The 14049-nt window shown below is 44.0% G+C and overlaps 1 protein-coding gene across 4 annotated transcripts in view; it reads right to left on the bottom strand.

Annotated features, from left to right (window-relative positions):
• NALCN (sodium leak channel, non-selective) overlaps positions 1-14049 on the bottom strand; it is a 298865-nt gene that overhangs the window by 24434 nt on the left and 260382 nt on the right. For all 4 annotated transcript variants that reach the window (XM_084767995.1, XM_084767997.1, XM_084767996.1 and 1 more), the window contains 7 exons: positions 13011-13117; positions 7389-7509; positions 7208-7306; positions 4288-4381; positions 3680-3786; positions 3408-3482; positions 2583-2702 (listed from right to left, as the gene is read on the bottom strand). In XM_084767995.1, the coding sequence (XP_084624121.1) occupies positions 2583-2702; positions 3408-3482; positions 3680-3786; positions 4288-4381; positions 7208-7306; positions 7389-7509; positions 13011-13117 (723 nt within the window). The remainder of the gene's footprint in view (positions 1-2582; positions 2703-3407; positions 3483-3679; positions 3787-4287; positions 4382-7207; positions 7307-7388; positions 7510-13010; positions 13118-14049) is intronic.

The raw sequence follows: 14049 nt of genomic DNA, 5'->3' as shown, positions 1-14049 counted from the left end.
AAAATTCCTATAAGAAACTTGTCTGAAATAAAGATGCTGAAAAGGTCACTGCAAAAACTCATGAATAAATATTAGATTTAAAAATCAAATCTCACACAAAACTTTGGGTTTTGTTTTGCTCAACTGAATTCTGTATTTTGAAACTCATTTCACATAAAGCAGTGGCCAGCCCTTTGGAGGACGGGGCAAGAAAAGCACAGGGTAATCGTGCAATGGGAGGAAGTTGGAAGAGACAGGAAAAAGGTGCCGTGGCAAAGAAGAGTCAGATGTTGGAAAAGAGTGCTTGAAAGGGTCGGGGACGTAGCTCAGCTGGTAGAAGTCTTGCCTGGCGTGTATGAGGCCCAGGGTTCAACATCCCAACTGCACAGACCCAGTGGTGGTGATGTCTGTACCCACAGCTCTTGGGAAGTGGAAGCAGGGAGAATAGAAATTCAAGGTCATCCTTGGCTGCATAGTGACTCCAAGACAAACCTGGGCTGCCCGGGTCCTTATTTCAACAACATAAATGCTTGAAGACAGCCTTTTTTTGAGTTCAGGTTTTTTGGTTCGGTCACAAATCAATTCATTTTAGAAAAGTACCCCTCCCCTCACCAAGCTCAGGATTGCATCAGTTTGCTCTTCAAGTGTGTGCACAGGGCCGGAGATCACTTTGTTCTTTATGATTCACAAGGGTTCTTTTGAGAAACAAAGATGCCACCGGCCACAGCATAACAACGGTGACATTCAGCTGATGCCAAAGGATGAGCATTCTCCAGGAGCTGCCTAGCCAAGTGACAACAGTCCCAGATGGGTCCCCGGGAAGGGGGTCCACTGAGCTCCTTGGTGAGGCACAAGGACAAGAATGTGGGCACACAACATTGTTGGATGGAAAACAAGGACTGTGCCTTCCTTCCTGGCAAAATATGGCAAAGAACGATTGCTTTTCTCCGACCAGAGGATCGTCTCAGGGGAAGAACAGAAACAGAGAAGAGGGAAGATTTTTCTTTTTTTTTAAGTGGCTTAGAATTTCCTCTGTGGGGAATATTTGAGATCAGGAAGCCTATTGTATTTTTTTTTTTAATTTAGAATGAGTAGCATTTAGTCAAAGGCTTGTCTAGATAAAGTAAACACAATTATAACATGTTTTTCTGCCTCTTCTTCTTTCTGTGTCACTTCAGGATTTATTGTAGGCACCTTAAGTCTTTACGTTCTAGAAGTCATGACAACCACAGCCCATAGGATGGTGACTGGATGATTTTCACACGGGCTCCAAAGTCCTGAGAAGATTCCTCTAAGCCTTGTGCTGTATTATATGCTATGGCTCCTTCTCCTTTGACCACAGGACTTCACCTCTGTCCAGTTCCAAGGGCGCACGAAATGCTCTGTAGACGGAACCCAGTTGCTTGGGGGTGCTTCCCAGGACCTCTCTGATGAGATCACTGCCCATTCCCCACTTCGGTCACGGGGCTAGGGATCCCCTTCATCTTTCCCAGCACACGCACAGTCCTCACTGGTTTGTGAGCTCCTTATAAAGGTCTGTCTAGTTTTTCAGGCTATAAAGTTTATGAGGACAGTAAATGTCTTTGTTTTGCCTATTACTTTGCTCATCACTCTATTCAAAACCATTTATTGTCGGAGAAAGTGAATGCAAGTGCTTGAGGGTTTGCACAGCTTCCAGTGCTGAAGGCAACCGCTGGTTTAGGAAGGCCGTTCAGCATGTGCGTGAATACCTACCGGGGAGCCATTCTAGAGCAAGCCCGTTCTGATGGGCAGATGGGTTCTATGAATACTGGGTACTTCCTGCCAGGCCTCCATTATTAAAGAGGATGGGAGAATGGGGAAGACTGATAACAGCAACCACTGGGACTGTAGAAGATCAGTGAGAAGACAGCACGTGTAGGCTGCGGTACGGCTTAGAGTTTGTGTACAGTGTAAGCCAGCATCACATGTTTTCATTAGGCAACACCACTGCAGACTAGCCAAGTCTTCCCACAGCTGTAGATTTCGGGCTCCATCTCAGACACATGGAGATTGATGGGTTCAGAGAACTGGTATTAGATGTCTGTGAGGGAATAGTGAGTCCACAGGGGTTACATTATAAGTCTTGCTTGTGATAGGGTGCGGTGGATACCACTCTTATCTCAGGGTGCAGGGTCCGAGTCTTCTGGGTGTTTTTTGTTTTGTTTTGTTTTTTTGTTTTTGTTTTTGTTTTTTTTGTTTTTTTTCGAGACAGTGTTTCTCTGTGTAGCCTTGGCTGTCCTGGACTCACTTTGCAGAGTCTTCTGATTCCAGTCTGCTGTGTGAATTTAGACAGGTGCCTTCACTTCTGCTTTCACTGTTCTCCCTTGGTAAGATCAAGAGTTAAGTGAGACTGTCTTTAGCAGCCTTCTTTGAAATTACAGAATTTACTTATGTGGAAAGTGTAGGTGTGTGCACATATACACATATATGTGCATGCATTCGTAAGCATGGCCTAGGGCTCTCGTGATCAAAGCTGGGATTTAGGGAGTTCAGTATAATACCCAAGAGAAGCCGATGTGGAGTGAGGCAACTGGAGACAGGCTTGAACTATCAACTAAAATTAAGTTTAACGCTGTGCCTACCAGCAGAGCAAAGTGGAGCACCACCCACACAACACCAAGAGATGTCACCAAGAGATCATATCGGTTTCTTCTGCTCTGCCAGAACCCCGCTGGTGACATTGCTATGATCTTCATTGTGACCTACAGAAAACAAGCAAGGAGGACGCAGGCTGAGTGATTAAATCAGTTAGTCTGAGTCTTGTTATATATAATTAAGAATACAGTCAATAAAAGAGTAAACCACAAAGATACATTTTTAAAAAGCCAAGCAGGCCACATGTCTGTGTTCATCCCACTCTTTCCCAGAGATCGATAGCTAAGTGCTCACTGTAGGTCGTTTTTCTACCTTGAGTGAAAAACTGTATTTTGGGAAACATCAGCCAGTTTACAGCAAAATGATAATCTTACTTGAATTTCAAAAACTATTGCATGGCAAATAGATGTGATGTGGGGACGACCTTTAGCGATAACCTTGGCTGGGCTGTTGGCATGTTTACAACTGTGTTGTAATCTGAATCCCTGAATCACAGTGACTCGTGTCCTGGGCTCCAAACGTTCAAAGCCTGTCACTAGGCATGCCTAATGCTCAGACGCCACAAAGGTCAGGAATGCTTTCGCAGTTAGGAAAACTGGGAAATGTAAAGTCTTTGTTGAAGTTAAGCAGAACAGCCAGAAAGGAGATGCCCTAAAAGAATGTGCCCTGCGCATGAAACCCGTCCCGCAAAGGCTTCAAAAACAAGGGAGCATGGACTGGAAGTAGGTGCCAGCCAAGGGGGCACTGATTTCCTTCTTACTAGCTTCCCCCTCCGCGCCCCCCCCCCCAGAGCAGCAGACTCGTTACTGTACCTCTAAGACAAAGATGAAGGTGAAGACAACTGACATTGTTGCCAAAGGAACGGTCACAGGGTCCTCAACATCCCACTGCAAACAGCAGAGCGGAAGTTACTGCCACGTCCTCCAGACAGACTTTTGCCTCTCGGCTACTCATCTCAGCACACGCATCAATCTTAACTTCGTCACTACTGAAGACCAAAGGCTGCAAGCGGCAATGTCTGCAATGCTCCTGGAAGCACCAAGGATGAGAAACCCACCCCGGAATTCTCAGGGTGAAACAATACCTTCACGGACAGCAACACAGACTGGGCCAGAACCAGCAAGGCGATCGTCCTCTTAAAAAATGGATGCTGGGTTATGTCATACATTTTAGCTCTAAAACCATCATTATCTGAAAAAGGAACGGGGAGGGTACTTTAGACATGGGCCAGATTTACTTTCTTGTCTTTCATGCCCATTAATGGTCATCTTCAATCCCATTATAGCTTCCCCTATTGTGAAGGGCTTTGTAGGAATGGCTGGCCCTGGACATTAAAATGACAGCACATAGAGCCATCTGTGTCGGAAGGAGAGGCACACCACTCAGTTTCTGGCAGCTTAGTTCATTTCCCTCACATATCTAAAAGGCAAGCACAAATATATTTTATTTAAAAATCCAGTTGTTTTTTTTTTTCATTAAGGCTTATTCGGAGTATGCTGAAGCACATCCTTTGGCTGACTGATTTTTAATAGCCTTACAGAGAGATCAGCAGTTTGGAGTCTGTTTCTATATTAACTTATGCACAACCCCCTAGTGGCTTCACGATTATTATTTTAATTTAAATCGGAGGCTCTTAGGGAACCAGGAGCGCCAGTGCCCAACATGAATGAAAACCCAGAGCATCTTTGATACCAGGCCGAGGTGGGAGATGAAGAGGCTGCGCAATCTTCAGTCTGCTCTTGAGATCTTCCCATCTTCTCTGATCTACCGTCAGCAGGGCTGTCCCCTTGGAAACAAAGGAGACAGTGGAGGGAAAAGGAAAGGAGTGATATAGATGGGATGGCTTTACAGGCAGGACCAGCGAGGGGACCTGAAAGGAGGGCAGTCTGCGAGAGCCACAGTGGCCGGAGCGATGTGCTCAGAGTGAGGTGGGTGCACACCCGAGGCACTCAGCGGCCTCCAGTGGTGTGTTGTTGAAGGCCTGCCACATCTGGCCTTGAGACAGTTTCAAGAACGTTTTCTGCATATTACGTTCTCCAGAGAGGATGCTAACTGTGGCTATTTTAGCTTTATAGCAGTCTGCAGTGCTGCTGTTGGACGAGGGCATTTGTCCTCCTCACATCTTTGCTTTTTGAACACTTCAATATGTGCAATTATAAAACTCCTCTTAGGAGATACGAAGTCATAGAATTTTTCTTTTTTAAAAAATGAATGCTATGTTAATTTTCTAAATGGTTAATAAGGTGGACTACTTGATAAAATACATATAAATTAATTATTTTGCACTGTACTATTCTGCATTGGATTTATTATAAAATATTACAGAGGCAGATATATAGTTTAAGAAACTAGGGTTGAGGGGAAAGTTGTTCCCTTCCCCACTGCCTTCTTCCAGGGAACATCCCTCTAGCTTGGCTTTTAGGATTGCGTGCCAATTAAAAATTAGAAAAAAAATGTTCTTGAACACTTATATAGCCAAAAATTGTATCTGATGTGCATTTACTTACGCAGTTTTTCCTCTGTCTTTAAAACAAGTTTTATTATCCTTATTTATTTAATTTATTATGTGTCGTGTGCATGCACATGCACACAGTGCACACGCCACAGCACACATTTCAAGGTCAGAAACACTGTAAGAGTCTGTTCCCTCTTCCCACCGTGTGGACTCAGGGGACCGAACTCAGATTATCAGCATGGTAGGAAACGCCTTCACTGGAGCCAGCGCACCTGCCCACTTTAAAACAAACAAACAAAAAAAGATTTATTTTATTTTATGTGTTTTGCCTACATGTTGTACGTATGCAAGTCACATGTGTGCAGTGTGTACGGAATTTAGAAGGTGTTGAATCCCTAAAACTGGGGTTACGGGCATACACATGCGCATGCGCACGCGCGCACACACACACACACACACACACACACACACACACACACACGATTTACATAATTAGAATATTTTATCTCCAACCAACAAATCAAGTTTGTGTTATCTGTTAAAATGGCTACTAATTTCTGCCTCCCTCTTGGCATCTGTTTGGACTGACACAGGCCCCGCCCCCAACAAGCTATCACTTCCTGACTGGTGCTTGAGGGGAACAACCCTCAGTAACTCATAGCATTTCAAGACAGACAGTTAATTGCACAGTCGCCTCCTGTTATTGACTGTTGCATGCTGGGTCACCCATATTGCCGACTTGTGCGCTGTCCTGCAGCTCAGTCCTCTTGCATCCTGGGCCCTATCAGGGACCTCTAGCCATCCTGGGCTGGCAGTGCCTCATCTCTAGTAAATGTGCTGATTATCTTCTTCCCAATGTCTGGAATTCCCAGTGTATGCTCCATCACACGGCTCAAAGGCACCTGAGAAGACATATCTATCTTCTTTTTGCCTGGTATTAGGCAGAACATGCTGGAGGGCTACAGTATCTCGTTTACGAACGCGTTTAAGAGAGTATAATAGAAGGGCCCGGGCGATCGCTGCTGCTCTGAGCCCATGTTTCTGAGGGCTGCGGTAGTATTGGGTCTAAAGCGGGGGTTTGAATTGCAGTCTTTGAAAGCCTGAATGAAGTGAAATGCTCTTTAGGCACACATCAAAGGTGGCAATTGACTAAGTCAGTGGCACCACACACGTTGAGCCCCGGGGACAGGGAATGATGTATTCTCACACGCAGCCATGCAAACCAAAGACCTCTGGGAGGAACACATGGGAATCGGCCCTCACTGGGCACAACTGAACAGCAGGCACTTTACCAGCAAGTGGATCTTTGCAGTTTAGAGGTTTTTATGCTTTTGCGCTCAAAGAATCACAGACCCTGCAGTAATGGAGAGCCTGAATTTGGCCCCGAGTGTTTACTCTGTGCACTGATGGCTGTCTCATCCACACACTCATCTCAAGAGCTGGCAGAAGCTTCTTCCGTATAGTGAGTGCTCAAATCCTGTGCACATTTCAGTAGATTCCTCCAGACAGAACCTCCCCCAGGAGACGGGTTATCCAGCCAAGGAACAGCAATAGCCAAGGGACATGAGCAAGACGTTCTTCCTTAGACTCGTGCTCCATAGGAAGCCCAATCGCCATGTCTCTGCCCATGGGCTTTGTATTCATCATGAGAATGGCCAGGATCCAGAGTGCTTCCTGAGTTCAGGAAGCATGTAACGTGAATATGGATTTAGAAAAAAAACCTTTCTAGTCTATAAACTGGCCTTTACATTTTATGTAGTTTCTATTTACCCTGTCAAAATTCTGAATTCATCCAGAGTGACAGAGAAACATGCAACTTGTGTTTTTTTAAAAAGCAGTGTGGACTGCAGTCAGAATGCAACGTCAAGGTATCACATTTTAATAACTTCGCTGTACATCCTTCCCACCTGAACGGAAGCAGATGTGCTTCTCAACTGTGGGCGAATTCCTTTTACCAGAAGGGGCAAATCTAGCAAATCTAGCAAGAGAATGGACCCAAACCGCAGCAGCGAGGCAGCTTGCAAAAGAGTTATACAGGTTAGTTACATGAGTCACATTGTAGTTTAATGTGGCTCCATGCCGTGTGTGAGAAAAAAATTAGCTTAAAGCAAGGGCAAGAACAAAATAAGTCTGTGCTATTAATCTGAGAAGGCTTACCTTGTTTTCATTGAAGTTAGCAATAACCACACCGACAAAAAGGGTAAGGCCAATCATGCAGCCCAGGAATACAAACACGTGAATATAGATGCCATGGATCTGCGTAAATGAAAGATGTTATCTACCAGAGCTATGAAAACCACCCTGGCTATAGTTTTTTAAATGCCACGTGGCTGCTTACCGGCCCCACACGATGAATAATGACATCCCTCACTTCTACCCAGCCTTTCAAGGACAGAACTTCAAACAATGCCAGCATGGCGTTTCCCACATTGTCAAAGTTAAAGTTCCGAGGATTCGCCCTGTGATTAGGAAAGAGGGATTCTGGATGAGGTCCAATGTACCCAGCAGAGACTAGTACCTACAGTCCCCCCCCCTCTGTGTCTCCGTCCCTTCCTCCCTCCCTCCCTTCCTCCCTCCCTCCCTTCTTTCTTTCTTCCTCCTTCCTTCCTCCTTCCTTTCTTTCTTCCTTCCTTCCTTCCTTCCTTCCTTCCTTCCTTCCTTCCTTCCTTCCTTCCTTCCTAGACAGGGGTGTCTTTGTTGTAGCCCTGGCTGCCCTAGAACTCTCTCTGTAGACCAGGCTGGCTTCAGACGCACAGAGATCTGCCTGCCTCTGCCGGGATTAAAGGCACGCGCCACCACTGCTCGGCACGACAGACTTTTCTAATTCTAGGTAGAAAGAGAGAGTCGTTCGCCTGGGAGAAGGTTGGGCCACGCAGTATTCCTTTGCTAAGTTATAGCAGTGCGTTAGTACGCTATAATTTATTCTTTATGTTCTCTATGCCATGATGGGTGTTCGGAGTGATGGCATACCTCTCTGCTTGGTCTTACAACACCCCAAACTGGAAGCTAAATAACATTAGAGGTTGCCGTGATGGGGCACTGGGTTCTGGACACGTATTTTGAAATAGTTATAATTCTCTGAACAGTAAGTGTGATGACAGCAGAGCGTACTGACTTACGTTAACTGTCCTTGTGAGTGGTGATGTGCCAAGATGCCCCCGAGGCTGGAGACACTCCTCGGTGCAGTGTTCTCCATCACACCCTCTTAGGTACTTTCTTTTCATTTACACCGAGTGTTCTCAACAGTCCCTTCTGCGGCACCTAATGCACAGTCTGCTGTCTACCACATCACTGATTCGTGACAACCTTAAACACTAGGCCCCGTCATTGCTTATTTTCTTTTTGGGAAGAGATGCCCAATTCATTGTTTTCTAATACACTTATTACTTTTGCTTTTCGGTTGTGAAAGTGTTTCTTCTTACTACCTTGTGGGTCTTAGCTAACTTGTTTTCATGGTTAGTAGAATACATTGTTAGTGCTTTCCTTTTATTTTCTCTGTGAAAGGCTATTTTAAGTAATTAAGTTGGGAATGATTCTTGCTACACATTCTGAGGCTGATGGAGAATACAGAGCTGAGCTGTTGAACACAGTCAGCCCGCCGCCCCCTTCTGGGATATGTTTTCATCAATTCTTTTCCCTATGTTACTTCATCTATCACAATTCAACCTTCATGAAGTCAGCACTCTAGAGAGGCATTTTGTTTCAATATTTCCATCTATTTTTTATGCTTACTTAACTATAGGGACAATCCTGAGATGTGTCTTTTTAATACATGGGGATATAATGAGAAAGCCAAAGACTGCAGCTGACTTGGCCCTCAGGGACTGAGACTGATTGGCACAGGCATTTGGTATCAGTGTAGGAGCTCCACTTGGATACTCATATTTTAGAATTCTGATTTATATTTTTTGTATGAAAGTACAAATATGCTACCTTGGATTTTTTTCAATAATGTTTCCTCTGGGAGGGTTTCAATTACATTTTCTGTCTCTTAGAGTAGACGGTGGCTGTAAGGACTATGCGCACTCAAAGTTTGCTTGCATAAGGTCTTAAGAAAATAAAATCAAGGGAGCCAGCTCTCAGTCAGATCCTATGTCAATCTTTCTTACTCATCTGTTTTCTTTATGTAAAAGTGCTTCTGCAGCTAAATTTGCAGCCACTTAAACTGCTTTCATGTCCCGCATATTTTAGAAGTTAGATAATGCGAAGAAAAATATTTTAGGCTAAATCAAGAAAAACAGGACATGCAGTTGAAAGAGTATATCACATTTTGAAAACTAAGACTTTCCCCAGTTTAATCGTACGAGGTTTTTGTTTTCACTGTGCTATCAAAACTGCCAAGTTTTAAGTTCGATCTGTAACTCCAGAGGCCTTCAGTAAATCCCAAACGTAACCCATCACTGTCAATTCACGCGCTGCCCTTGCTTAAAGCAGACGGCCGGTTAAAACATCTTTTCTGGCTAATTTTTCTAAAGTTTGCTGTCTTGTATATCTAAGACTAAGACTGGCTCTGACCTCAGGATTTGGTTAATCTTTTCCCTCCTGAAGAGCCTGATCCAGCCCCCTCCCTCCCCCTCCCCCCCAGAGACGGCACTATAGAAACTGTGATGCAGGCTGCCCCTGGCCTCTTCCTGTTGTCCCACACCTACCATCCTCCTCTGGCCCCTCCTTCTTTCCTACCCAGCAGCCCTCTGTTCTTCCCTCCTCTCCCTACTCACCTACCCCTGACTCCTTCCTTACTTCCTGCCCACCTGCCTTGGCCTCCTTCCTGCTTCCTAGCCGCCCGCCCGTCCCTGTTCCTCCTCTCTTCTTGCTCTTGCCACTCCCCTTTCCCTAGCCACCTGCTCCCTTGCCCCTTCCAGTTCCTCACACATTTCCTGCTCTCTGTCCTTTAGAAAGCCAACGTGCTTTCTCTTCTTAGCCTTTGGTCTGACACTAGGCATTTTGGTTCAGGGCCCTCAGTGGGCCAGTCACTGCACTTGGACCATTTGTAGAAAACAAAAGTGAATATTGCAGAAAGGAAAAGAATCCTGATGCTGGGACTCTTCTTTGTACTGATCACGTCTCAAACTCTTTTATGTTGAATTATTTGATATCGAGCCTCCACAAAAATCTGATGTCCTTCTGCCTAGAAGTATTTAGCATAGTGTTAAATTGCCTGAAGAGTGAGCTTTGGCAAGCCAGAGGAGAGCTGTTTTCCATTTCAGGCTTTTAAGGGACAAAAGCCACAACTTAGAGCTGAGCAAATGACAAGCATTCTTAGTGACTATAAGCACTAAATACAATCAGTAAAGAACAGTATCCTCATCCATGTATGCTCCCTCCTATATTCTAGAACTGTGCTTAAAATAAAGTGCATGGCATTCATGGTATAGTGTATGCTTAATCCTTTTTGCTGAGGTCATTTTTATCTCATCATGCCTGGATGAATCAGAAGAAAATGAACATATTTATGTAAAGAGAGACTATGGTGTTAGTTCGATTCCTGCACTAGACAGTGCATATTTATGTCTTAATTTTAATTACCAAAGCATTTCACTAGGCATACTCCCAAATATAAATTATTTTCTTAATTATAATTTAGCTGGTATGAAATTAAAATTTTTTTCAGCTTTTAGCTCTGCTTAAAGAAGGAAAGTTTAAAAGTGTCATAACTGCTGTTGGCATTTATTAGACTGAAGATTTTTGTTTCACAATGACACCAAGCCATAATCCAGGACAAATGGACGAAGACTTGTATAATGATGTTTAAGTGACACCCTTATATTTATTTGGGGGTTTCAAATGTTGCTGAATTTGACCTTGTCTCCCAGTAATTGCAATATTACATGTCAATTAAAGTTGTTTTTTTTAAATTCACATACAGTAGGTTTTATGGACAAGTTGACTGGCACATGGCACAAATGGGGACAGGATTGCTTGTCTGTAGACCCTGCCTTCCAGTGAGCTCTGCCTCCCATCCTGACATCTTGAGAGGCTGCAAACCTGTTTGATCACTTTGTCATATGGTTGGACCCTTCCCTTTGGGGAAGTGGCTCACACCCCAGTCACCTCCGTTATTGTCACTTCAAGGTCACTAAGGCAACACTAGGGATACCCTCCATGTCCCAGATCCTCGTGGAGTCCTCGTTAGTTTGTTTCATCTTCCCATGCCTTTCTTTTCTCTACCAAGGGAAGAGGGAAACAACCATATGTATGGCCTTTATCCACAACTTTCTTCTCCTTCTGCCTGTGACTAACTTTGGTGTTCCCTTGTGTGTGTACCCTCATATGATGTGGCACACTCTCTCCTCTTGAGACCGCTAGCAACAAGCTAGCTTTTCATTGGTGGCTATCAACTGGTCAACCTGCCTTTTTATATTTCTAATTTGCTATTGGCCCCCTGCACTTTGAAAGAAGAATGCTCAATTGAACAGTTTCTGCTGTGAGTCTCAGCTCCTGCACCCAGGAACACACCAGGGCTTCCTTCAATGGAGCCTTCCTCTCCCTAGTACACAGCCCCTTGCAGCAGGGTTCCATCTAAGATGGCCCATACCTGGTGGCCCTAAGCAAGGACCACACTGCCCTTTCAGGTAGATGAAACAGTCTGCTTTGCTAAGTGTGGAGAGTCAGTGTTGCCCTGAAGCCTCTTACCGCTCTGCAAAGCTCTGCTACTAAAGGTCCTCCTATGGGGCCTCGTGTAACTTGGGTGGGGACCGACTTGGCCTTCCTCTATAGTGAGAAGTGGGGACACCGTAGCTCTCTGCCCCTGACTCTCTCAGGACGTTATGCTTGTGTGAACAGCGGGATGAAGGGTGATGAAGTCTTAGGAAGCTCTGGGGAGTTGCTGTTGTAGAATAGAGATCAGCTTTGAAGCTTTAGCCCAAATCCCAGAATGGCAGGGGGCAGAAATCCCATTTGATGTCCTGATATAAATAAGTTATTTATGGTATAATGAATTTTCGTCTCACCAAAATAAACCTTTTATGCCTCTTCAAATTTTTATTTTAATGTAAATGAGGCCACCTTTCTAAGTGAGTACTGAGATAAGGCTTCCCTGTGAGGTAAGCCCCTCGTCTCGGTTCTCAAGCCCCACATCCTAAATTAACTGTTTTCCACAGATGTTAAAAAAAAATCCAACCCAATGGCAATCATATTCAATTTCTCATAAAAGTGAATTTTATATTAAAGAAATGCCAAAGCAAGATAAAAATGAGTCAGGGCTATAGCTGGGTGAAACGTTATTCCTCTGAAAGAAAGTCTGTTGTGGAAAAAAAAAAAACATGGTCTTCTGTGTCTCACTCATTAGCCTAAGATGTAAAAAGAAAGTTTAAAAGGTAATTAAATGGTCAAGTAAAGTAGATAGAAGACAAAGTTTATCAATGAAGCAGAAAAATTCTACGCGTAACCATTAATAAATCAGACGAGGAAGAAGGTATACAGCAGGTCCCACCTTGGGTTGGAAATACTTTAAAAACTCTTTTACTTTAAAGAAAGAATTGGGTTTAATCAACGATGCTGCTGAGAATCCCTCTCTAGTGTTTCCACGATGGAAACACTGTCAGTGTGTCAGTGTGCATAGGTTTTGTAATGAAAGTAACTTTATAATTTAGACTTGTCAGCAGCTATTATGAGGACATCAGCCTCTCTTAAAGATATAAGATCAGGATGAGGTCAGCTTCAGTGTGCCTGGACAGCTTTATTTTTTAAAGCCTCATTAATTTTTAAAGCTATTTGAATCCAGGTATGTACTTCAATTCATTTTTTAAAGTATTATTTCATTAGTTTCACAAAGAAACATGGGAGTCTACATACCACTTGGTTCCTACTGGTCTTTAAAAAAAAATGCTATAACCCAACGGGTTTTCCTATGTTATTTAAATTAATTTAATATTTTACACATAAATATTTTAGTCTGATGCCAAGTTATGCTGATGAATAAGTGTAGCATTTCCTCAGGGTGTAGTTCTGATGAGCTTACCAAACACGGGGCACCCAAAATCCAGGCTTTTTCTCTCCGGGTCTTAGTTTTAAATTCAAGTTCTTGGATACACTAACATTAATTCTGAAGATGCCATTACAGTCTTCCTAAAGTGGGGAAAAGAAATAAAATGGGGAACCTGGTCAGAAAGTGAACTCAGAGAAAAGATAAGATTCATTTCTTGTGCATGTACGCTAATGGAGCCTTTGAGGTGAAAGCTCCCCCAAAGAAGTCACACAGGTGGCCAATAAAGATGCTCACTAACACAAGCCACCAGGGAAACCCAACTCAAAGCCACCATGAGGTATTATTCCATACTCACTTGAAACTCTTGCAGTAAAAAGTTAGAAAAACAAGTGCCAATAAGGCTGTGGAGAAAAGGAGCCTTCACGCTCGGAGCCAACCCACCCCACAGCACTAGGAATGGGCAGTGTGGTGCAGCCACTGCTGGGAATCATCTCTCCTTCCCCTCAGTGCTTGAACTGACCAGTGGGTGCTGGGCTTTAGACATGATTTGAGTAGTTCCCGGAGTGTGCAATGAGAAAAAGAAGGTTCTAGAGCGCTAAGAGCCAGTGAAAGGTGGTTAGATCAGTGTGGGTACTATTCGCACAGACAAACATCTAGTTCTCACAACAAAAACAGTACGTTGCTATAGATGAGCAAGGCTGGCACTTCCCTGGTCCCTGGCTTGCTGTCTCACTACTCTGATATCTCTTACACACACTGTCACTGTGTCACCTGCCATTCTGTAACTAGTCCAAAGGGGCATTAGCAAAGGTTAACCAGATGGAACAGAGGCCCAATTGTGGCCTCTGCCTCCACATCTGTTAGTTAAGTAAACCTTTTCCCTTCTTTAAAAAGGCCATGGGCAAAGGACTATTATATCTGTGATCCAGAAATAATCTGTTACATGGATGACTACACTGGCAATGTTCATAATAGCCAGACGGTAGAAGCACAAATTCTCATCACTGGACACACAGGAGTGAGTTATGGTACAGCCATCACACGGTCGACTAGCCATGGAAAGGGACGGAGG

This window comes from Acomys minous (genome assembly GCF_964271855.1).
Source record: "Acomys minous genome assembly, chromosome: 18".
Taxonomy (NCBI): Eukaryota; Metazoa; Chordata; class Mammalia; order Rodentia; family Muridae; genus Acomys; species Acomys minous.
The sequence above is the reverse complement of the archived record's forward strand: the minus strand, read 5'-3'. Positions and strand labels throughout refer to the sequence as shown.